At 40.4% G+C, this 10,218-nt stretch overlaps 1 protein-coding gene across 3 annotated transcripts in view; it reads right to left on the bottom strand.

The window, feature by feature from the left end:
- Window positions 1–643: 643 nt before the first annotated feature.
- Window positions 644–10,218, bottom strand: part of rell2 (RELT like 2) — a 16,246-nt gene continuing 6,671 nt past the window's right edge. For 2 of the 3 annotated variants that reach the window (XM_032527708.1, XM_032527707.1), the window contains exons 2-8: window positions 9,089–9,149; window positions 8,439–8,653; window positions 6,801–6,863; window positions 6,463–6,526; window positions 5,915–6,091; window positions 2,797–5,836; window positions 644–2,416 (exon numbers count right to left, since the gene is read on the bottom strand). In XM_032527708.1, the coding sequence (XP_032383599.1) occupies window positions 3,949–5,836; window positions 5,915–6,091; window positions 6,463–6,526; window positions 6,801–6,863; window positions 8,439–8,646 (2,400 nt within the window). In that variant the 5' untranslated portion in view covers window positions 8,647–8,653; window positions 9,089–9,149 and the 3' untranslated portion in view covers window positions 644–2,416; window positions 2,797–3,948. Of the gene's footprint in view, window positions 2,417–2,796; window positions 5,837–5,914; window positions 6,092–6,462; window positions 6,527–6,800; window positions 6,864–8,438; window positions 9,063–9,088; window positions 9,150–10,218 lie in introns of those variants that run through there. The other variant, XM_032527706.1, reaches the window with a different exon arrangement.

The following is a 10,218-nucleotide window of genomic DNA, read 5'->3' as shown; positions in this document are numbered from 1 at the left end:
TGAAACATTATTACAAAAGCTGTTGGGATTTAAATGAGCCATTTCTTGTAAATAAATCTTGAATTTGTACACAAGCGACAAGACTTTTGTCAGGGACTGTATATGTGTTTTGTGGATCTGGAGAAGGCGTTTGACCGGGTCCCCTGGGAGATACTGTGGGAGGTGCTGCGGAAGTATAGATATATATATACTTTAAGGGAAGTTTGGGGTTCCCTGCTGGAGCTGCTGCCCCTGTGACCCGATACCGGATAAGCGGATGAAGATGGATGGATGGATGGATGGATTTAGAAACTGTTATTGTTGGAAATAAAAGTGTTCCTCTTCCTCTAAGTGTTCCTCTTAGTTCGGAGGATTAATAGTTCTGCACGACAGTGTGTAAGGGCCACTATAAAGAAGCATAATTCTAAAGGTTTTGAGAATGAAGTGGAAATACATACTGTATGGAGAAAGGTTGTACTTTTATGAGACAAAAATGTCATTATTATGAAAAAAATATGTAATTTCTAATTTGTCATTATACGAAGAAAGTGATCGCAATATGAAAGTAAAGTCATAGTTGCTTCTGGAACAAAATGTCATATGAACAGACTGAGCAGATGGAATTTTTAACTTTATTTTTTGGTTATTTTTCCTTACCTTGCCTTGTAGTTAGGTTTAGGGTTTGTGCAATTGGATTACAAAACCTTCCTTTATGTCTTTCCTTCTTCAAAAGGACATACACTACTTAAAGTTGTAATCTTCAACTGATGTATTGCTTTGTCTTCTCTTCCTTCGTTCCTCAGGGCACTGCAATGCGTGGCCAGTACTGTGACATCTTCTTCTTTTGGACTTTTTGTTTTCAAATGTTATTAGCTTTAGTTTTCTTCATTCACAGTAACTACCTATTTCAGACACAGACACGTGAAAGAACTGCATGTGGATTTATATAAAAATACTTCAGATCATTACTTAACAATTTGGCGTATCCTTAATAATTACCATAACATTGAGAAAGCTAAGCATTGGGAAGCCTGCTTTTTCCTGTATTTATCAAGAGTGCTTTGGAAGCTAATTTGTTCGGTCTTAAAGGAAAATGTGTTTTTTACCACCTGGATCTTCATCTTTTTGTAATGTTAGCGACCAGTCCTATGGATATAGGTTAGGATAACGCTTTTTTCATTTACACAAGCAGTCGAAGGGCTTTGAATAAATCCAAAGTCTTTTGTTTAACTACTATTGATGCTCCCAGATGGACATCATGTTACATTACATGCACTCTGGACCACACCTTTAGATGATTGCTGCAGGGTATATTATGGTCTTGTTATTGTAGTAGTTTTGTATTTAGAGAGTATAGAGACACAGTAAAACTGAATGGGTTTATATATACTTTATGTATAGCATCACACAGCTGTAACCAGGCTGCTTCAGTGTTGGGATTAGTAGTAGTTTTAAAAATTGCAGGTGATAAATATAATGTTGAATTTGTGAACAGAAGGCATATCAATGGAGAGTTCCACTGTAGTCACCAATGTACAATATCACCAGACTGCTGTTAGGCCAATTTCAAATACTATATCTTACTATAAAATACATTCATTTTAGGTTTCACAGCTTTAAGGACCGCAGAGCATATTATGTAATGTCTCTGTAGTATGAGACCTTATTTCATAAGCATTAGCATGTACTGCTTGATATTACGATCACCAGTACAGAGTCTATGGCTATACTTTCTATTATAGATATCATTTGCCATTGTTTTGCATTTTCTTGGTTCAGTTTATGTCTAACACATTACGAAATGGCATGAGCAGAAAGAAGTATTGGGAATGACAAGACATGAAAAAAATCCAATCTTTTACTTGATATGTCTTATTTCCAGAAAACTATTCTGTACCTGAAGGGACTGGTATGCAGTGGAATTACCTGTAGAAGTGACCGATTACACTACTGTATTTCTACTGCTATAGTGGTAATATATGTCTATATGGTCACATAAATGACTGCCAACGCGGTGTCTGCTGGTGCTAAGAATAACATCACATATGACCTGTGTTTAAAACAACTGGTTACTGTTTGCATGGTGGGAAGCCAGTGAAGGATTGAGTCCTTATTTCTTCAATATCATTAGTGCAGTGAGGGTGGATCTGTCAACGTCCATACGGGTTATACTCTCATAGAGGAAATTCACTTCACATTTAGAGGAAATAGGGGAACACTTGGAATGAACACCTGGCAACATACAGCAGGCTACTGCCAAAAGCCACTACAGTATAGCATAAGGGTCAATAATAACTGCATGAACTAGCAAATAGCAAATTCACTAAATCTCCACTGGCCAAGCTGCCGATAGAGCCACTGTTGCTCCCTACTGTTTGTGCTGTTGATCTGATTCACAATCAGCAGGATCAATAGATAAGATTACAGACCTTAGCACCTTTATAATACCCTGGAAATCCAGAGTTCTCGTGAGAGCACAATTTGAATTTGGTCAGTGGCAGTGAGTAATGATGTTCATTAACTATACCCTTGTAGCCGGGCTGCACCAATCACATCGATGTATCTGATGTAGGCGGGCCGGAGGTGAGCTAAACAGATGATACCAGTCTAATCTACCAGTTAGCTCCGCTGGTAGCTAAGGGTTTGAGGCTCTGGACACGTCACCTGCGTATTGTTGTGATTGGTTGTAGTATTATCCAATTGCGTGCAGTGAGATTTTCAACTGAGTGCTTAGTGCCGCCCCTCGAGTTGGGCCATTTTCATTACCTAATGCCAGACCCTTAATCTTTTGTATTTGGGTCTGGATTTCCAGGCTACCTTTATACATCAATAAACACTCATGATGGCTACCAAATCAATACATTTATCAAACAGATATGATCAAATCTAATCAGTCCGTTACCAAGCCAACTAAACATCCAGACTAATCCATCAGCCAGCCAAGCGGTCAGCCTGTCACTATTAAACAATTTAGTCAAAAGAAAACTCCACTCTGCAATGATACTTAGATAAGATTCAAAGTTACAATCTCAGAGATCGCCGTTTCTTTTTCATTTGGCAGCACCGGTGACGAGTAGCGGTAATTGCAGCAATTTGCTTTTCAATAGACATGAAATTCTTGAAATGTCTCTTGAGCTGTGTAATACAGGACAATTAACCTAAAGTCCAGTCATTGATTTTTAGCCAGACTAGTGGCGGGGCTCCAGAGATGGCAATATCAGTCCGACGTTCAGTCAGTTTGAGGGTCCATTACGGACTGAAATATCTTAAGGGGTTGGCAAACATTTTCTACACACATTCATGGTTCCCAGACAATGTATCTAAAGGATTTTGGTGGTTCCTTAAATGTTCCTGTAATGCCACTATAGGTTTTAAGAGATTATACAACTATTGAATAAACTTCCATGAAATGCAGTACAGACAGTCATGTTCCCTTCAGGATGAATTATAATAACTTTGGTGATCTTCTGACATTTCGTCTCACACCATCATCAGGCCCAAAAAATACACGTTGTCCAATACTGGATATCATTGTCATTTTGGGCATGTTAGCATACTGACGTTAGCATGAAGCTATGCGTTGTGCTCCCTACAACCTCACCGAGCTGCTAAAATGGCTTTAGACTCTGTTCAGACATAAATGGAAGAAAATGCCCATAAAAGTAGAAAACAATATTTCAATGGTCAGCCATGACATAAAGTATGTGATTTGTGGTTTAAAAAAAAGGCTAAAACATGCAACATCCATCATAAATCTAGCAGTAGAAGAGTTTCTGATCATTTCCCATCTGTCAAACAGCAAGTCAGTTAATAAGCCAATCCAGTCTCGCTCTCAATTTAAGGCGTGTTCATAATTGCTTGATTGTATTATTACTACATGTATTATTTCCCAAAGTCCACTAAATGGTGCCACTCTTCACTTCTTTCTTTAAATTATCAGAGCTGGTCTCTCGGCCATATCACCACCTATCAGTCCTGTTTTGACCAAGTGTTGTCCAGCTTCTCCAACTCCTCCACCACCCTCTCTGCTTCGTTGACCTGTGTCACTTTGCAGTCCCTAATGTCTTCCATCTCCACCATATCATCCTTCTCTTGGCTCACCCTTGGGTTAACCTCTGCTCCAGGAGTCTTTCCACTTTCACTTTCAGGTTGTCCAACGCCTGAAACATAAACCTCTCCTCCCCGACTAAGTGCTGGACTAATTCCTGGAACATTTTTTTCTGATTTAACCCGGAGTTCAGAAGTTGATCCTATCTTGTCTTTTATTGACGTAGAGGATTCTTTCTCTTCCGCCATAGTGACAACGGAAAACTCTCTCTTGCTGTCAGGGCTGGCTTTGACAATGGTCACACTACTTATTATGCTCCCTATAGGTGAGGAAGGGGAGAGGGGAATGGAAGACGACAAAGGCAAACTGCTCATTCTGTTTTTAGAAAGCTGATCAATGGAAGAGTCCGGTGCAGGACCTTTAGAATCGTCCTTAACTGGTGGAGGTTTAGCAGTTTTGAGAATCCCTGGCCTTATTATTTCTGTTTTTTCTTCTGTCTTTTGGATTCTGGCTTTTTCCAGCTCTTGTTCCTTCAGAGAGAATGGCTTTGAAATCATATCTCCTTTGGCCATGGATGCTACAAATGTCTCAATTCCTGGCTTTAAAGTCGGACAAGGTGAACTTCCAAAGGACATGTTTTGGTCTGCTGTAGAAGTAGAGCGGGTTTGTGGTGATACTGGCATGATGTCAAGTTTGGGGCTAGCAGTAAGAGCAGGTGAGGGAGTTCGGGCCTGTAATGGACTAGCACTTTTTCCATAGGATGAAGATAGAATAGGGGATTGGCTAGACATGGCTCGGCCTGATGGGAGTTTGGGGCTTGGCGTGAGGGCATACTCCGATGGCGTATGTCTTGAGCTAATTTTAGGGCTTGGGGTGAACGGCACGGGTGAGATAGGAGTTTGTAACAAAGAGACGGAAGATGGAGGGGATGAACCTAAGCTTATTAAAGCTAGGCTAGCACCACAACCTGATTCCAGATCTGGGCTGGAGCTTGGGTCAGGGGGAGTTCGGGTAACTGGAAAACCTGTGCTAGAACAGGGATCAGGTTGACCAGTATGAGTGACACCTGGAATGGATCCAGGCATGGGGGCAATAGGTGTAGAGGTCTGTTGCGGCCCAGGATCAAATGCCTCCTCATTTTTTAACACCTTACCCCCAACATCTCCTTGTTTCTCTGTTGTTTTAAATGCAGGAGATGGAATGTGAAGAGAGCTGGGGGCAAGAGTTGCTGTGGTCCCAACAGACAGTGGGACCGAAAGGTTGGTACGAGGTTCAGGACTAGGCTCATCTTTAACGCCCCTCTCAGGAGCAGACGTAGAGCCCTGGGTCTGATCCTTACTTTGGGTCGAGGGAGAATGAACAGAACCTGAAGTCTTAGGCTCACGTTGAGGGGAAGCAAGTGTTTGACTCTTTGAGGTTGCAATTTTAGGTTTGATACCAGGTTTTGTACCACGTTCAAGAGCAATATTCTCTGCCTGAAACACTTCCTCCAGCACTACAGGTTGCTGCTGAATAGCGAATCTAACACCTCCACTCTCTGTGCCTGTCCCCTCTCTAAATTTATTACCAACAGGGTCGCTTCCCCGTCTCAGCCCGAATATGCCAAGACTCTTTCTGCGTTTTCCCACATTCGGAGCGACCCCATTGGAGCCCTCTAAAGGCGGTCGGACATCCTTGAACATGCTTCTTAGATTGTACCCGCCCTCCTTCCGATCGTCGCTGTCCTGGGACTGGTCCAGCTGGTCCCCTGAACTGACCAATGGATTGGGACCTCCATGGAGCTTTTTATCTGTGTGCGTCACCCGGAACCTGAAGGGATCATGATACATTCAGGATCAAATATTTCTACTACATGCACTCCGCACCGGTTGTTTAATCGCCTGTTACCTGCCAACAGAGAAGACAGTCTGCTCTCCAGGTCGTTGTTTAGAGCGGGGGGTCCGGCTTTGTCGTCGGCCTTTTTTAGACCGGACCTGGGCACAGAGGTGGCAGGAGTTGTGGTCGGTGCCTGAGTGGACTGTATGGTGATGAGGAGGAACACCACCAATGGACTCCTTACGCATCCTGGGCATCAACATTATAATTACTATTACCATGAACATTGTTCTTATTCTAGTGGTATGTGTATAGTATGTAATGTGTGTAGGGATCAGTTGACAAGGGAAATCAGGGATTAGACATCATCAGTTTTACAAATTCTAAAACAATTCTAATTGTTCACCCTTGACATCGTTTGGAGGCGGGAAAATGCAAAGTCCCTGAATGTTGATTTAAAAAGGTTGATTATACAATAGTCAGATATGGGTTTACCATTACGCAGTGTAACCACTCTGTGACATTTAAGCTACAAGTGAGGAAAGAATACAATATTATGACATTACCATGCAGTCAACAGACAGTAAATGTGTCACTAATACACAGTTGGATGAGCTTACCTGGGGTCATGGCGCACACATACATTTTGGTTCCCAAACATCTCATTGAAGGCTTCCATGTTAGCTAGAGGTGACAACAGGAAGAACCCATTTAAGAGTGGCACTAATCGAGTACTGGTAGATGGATTTGCTGATAAATACTGCTCTTATAAAATTGCAGGGCAAATGTGGATAAACTCCAAAAACAGCATGTCATCCTGACAGTATAGACAGGAAGCAGTATAGACAAGATCGTAAATTAGATGGAGAATAAACTAAAAAGTTCAGATTAATGTTGATGAATTTAAAGAAAATGAAACATTTCAATCCAAACTGCTATTCAGCAATTTTTTTGTCACCTTCATTTTCAATAATGCATTTGAGGATCTGCTCCACCGTGTCCTGGTTGTCCTCGTCCTCATCTGAAACACAGCACAACAACTGACAGTTTAAACCCACAACTTTTAAATGTTGCAGTAGCAAAACACCTCAACCAACATAAGTTCAAAGAATTTACAAAAAGAGATATAACAATAGGTTTTGTGAATGCTCAGACAGTTGTATGTAAAATGACAAAAGATGAACATGTTTGAAATTCTAAAAAAAAAAAAAAAACCTTTTCATTAGGAGGCAGTATTGTCTCTTATTCTGCAGGACATGTAGAACATGTAAAGTTCTCTCTTTTTCTGTTTGATGCTATATTTCCTAACTGCCGCGAACAATCAGCACTCATCCTCTATATATGGAGCAGGCCTTAGAATTCTGATTGATTGGTACAGCTCCACTTACCTCGACTCTACTCATTTTAGTTACCGGGTACCTTTCTAGATTGGGTTTTCCAGTGCAGATAGTGCTCCATCAGAGCAGGCTGGATTCTCTGCCTGTCAAACCGACGGCACGAGAAACTGCCGTAACATCATCTTTAACGTCACACAGCTCTCATGGATTCTTTCACCAGCAACCAAACGGAGGAATGTCTGCAATTCGTCAACTGACCACAGCGTGGTTCAGTGCCACCGTTGTTTTTAAATCTTGGTTGAGTGAATACAAAAGTTGCATTCACTATGAATGGGGGCTTGGCGATTTAAAGAAGGCAGGTATGTGTGGGTTATGACGATTCTCTCTTACCAATCAGTGGTCTGCAGTGTTTTAGGTGTTTCTTGGTATAAAGAGCGTATTTTAGTCCCTTCCTAATTATTGCCCAGTGCTTTCAACACGCAGACTTTCTGCTCTGAATTTGTGGTCTACCTTGTAGAAAAACTTCCCTAATAATTCCTAATGGAGGACTAAAGCCTGTAGTAGATACAGATGAGTTATAGAAAACAGACTGGGAGATTCTATATTATTTTTATGGATTATTAAGTAATGATTAGTTCATTAATATCTTTAAATCGATCATACTGACCACGTTCTTTACGAGTCCTTTTGAATTAACTACTGCTGAGTGAGTGCCCCAACACTAGTTGGTAAGTAACAACTCATTAATTACTAATTACTTCAATGTACAGTAAGTTACTGTTTTTGTGTCCCCCCCAGGTAAAGTGATACACAATACTGATTATTTACTAAGTAGTCCCTCATTATTTCTTCATCATTATCTTATGATTACTTAGCCTTTTTGTGTCCCTTGTGATGTTCTCTCATTCATTCAAATCAATATCTACTACAATATATTTAATTGAATTACTAGCATCCTGCATTAGCAATTATTAGTGAAGTACTTATTAGTTATCAAGTAGATCCTGATTTGTTCCTCACCCATTTCTCAATTGACATTATCATTTACTAATATTCTAAAGGGTGTGAAAGCGTAGTCTATATAAGCTGCTACTGAGTTATGATCAGCCTGATCAATACACTCACGTGCAGGCTCCTACATTATCTTTAAATCAAATGATGGCCCACAGATTTACGCCCTGTCTCTTGAAACTTGATAAACGTCGGTCCATGTTGACACGTACCGTCACATGAGAGCTACTTTTTTACAAACAACCCACCATCTGCATTCCCTCCAAGCTTCTTCTCCTCCTCCTCCTCCTCGTCTGGGTCGTCCATGTCTCCGGTGCGGCAGCGGTAGCCCTGCTTCTTCAGCAGGTGGCAGATGAGGAAGCCCAGCAGTCCAGTGAGGAAGAAGAGGAAGACCACCACAAAGATCATGTAGGGTAGGGGATGTTCCTCTACCCCCGAGGCTTCTAACTCAGTCATAACGTAGCTTCAATCGCAGTCACGGAGAGAGAGAGAGAGAGAGAGAGAGAGAGAGTATATTTCATCTTTTCAAGGTACTTTCAGCATTTTGACTTTCAACTAGTGAGGCGTTTTAAGGTTTAGACAAATAAAATAATTTCTGTTCAACGGATGTATGAACTGGTACTAGTCATCTGCCTCATCTAATGCTATGTTGCTTAGCTCTAATTAAACAATATACAGAAGCTACCACCCACACATTACACACACATTATAATTACTGAGATATGTGTTATGTAAGAAAGTGACAGAGGAATAATTCCTGTTACTGTTGTCTTTACAGGCAGTCGAGCTCTGAGGCTTTTAGTCAGTGTGAGGACAAAAGAATGACAATTAGGAAGAGAAAACTAACACCTTCAACCCCTAACCTCCAAACACAGTAAGGGCTAAAAACAAGACAAACCTAGGTGTGTTTACTTCAAATCATCCTCCAGACTTCTGACTGGTCAACATCAAGAGTCAGTCTGGAAACAGAGAAAGGGAGGAAGATAAATCCATATGAACTAGTCTAACTGTAATTTCTATATCTTTTCAGACATTAAAATACACTGAGGAGAGAGAGAGAGAGAAAGAGAGGGGTGCATTTGAACATTTATTAGCATTCCTTTATGCCTTCAAAACTGTCCACAAGGAGCAATGGCAATGAGCAATAAACATTCGGACTGGGGGGTTGACACCACATTGTGTCACAATATTTCCTGTGGCAATACTGTATCAATATACGGATGCCGAGTATAGACCTTTTATTAAACTCTTTAATTAAATTTAACTTTTTGGTTCTAGAATAATACAATAAATTGCTTTTTCAGTCCACCAGATGGTGCAGTTTTAACAAACAGAGAAACTCGGAAAAAAATTCCTTTAAAGTTGAAAAAAAGGTAATAAGTTGCAATATATTGCATAATATCGCAACATGTGTGAAATCCCAATAATAATGTTTTGTAAAATAAGCTTTGTGATAATTTCGTATTGTGATAATATTGCATCGTGACATAAGTGCCGTGATAATACTGCATTGCGACAGAAGTATTGTGATATCGAATTGTGACAGAAGTATCGCAACAACACTGTATCATGACTTAAGTAACATGATAATATTGTATTGTGACATAAGTACCATGATATTATATTGCAACATAAGTATTGTGATATCGTATTGTGGCATAAGTATCATGATAATATTGTATTGTGACGTACAAAAACACCAGCACATTCTCACCCAAGCACATAATCACACACACACATATTAATCTACACATACACATTCATTCCATGTCCATTTGTCTAAACAGGCGAGGCTGTAAGCTTGGTGAACGTTGCTCTTCAGGAGATGAAATCAAAAATAGGGGTACAGTAGGGGTCCATTTCTGTCCCCAAGGTACCATCTATACTAACGTACTAACGTACCCCATAGGGCTCATTGTTGGACCTCAAGGAACATATATGTACCTTTATTGAGGGTCAAAAGGTACATTTATGTTCCCAAGCATTAAAAGGTACATATATGTACCGTTTATTTTAAAAGTTAAGGTA

Source organism: Etheostoma spectabile, chromosome 10 (assembly GCF_008692095.1).
Source record: "Etheostoma spectabile isolate EspeVRDwgs_2016 chromosome 10, UIUC_Espe_1.0, whole genome shotgun sequence".
Classification (NCBI taxonomy): domain Eukaryota; kingdom Metazoa; phylum Chordata; class Actinopteri; order Perciformes; family Percidae; genus Etheostoma; species Etheostoma spectabile.
Note: the sequence above shows the minus strand (reverse complement) of the source record. Positions and strands in the feature narration are given on the sequence as shown.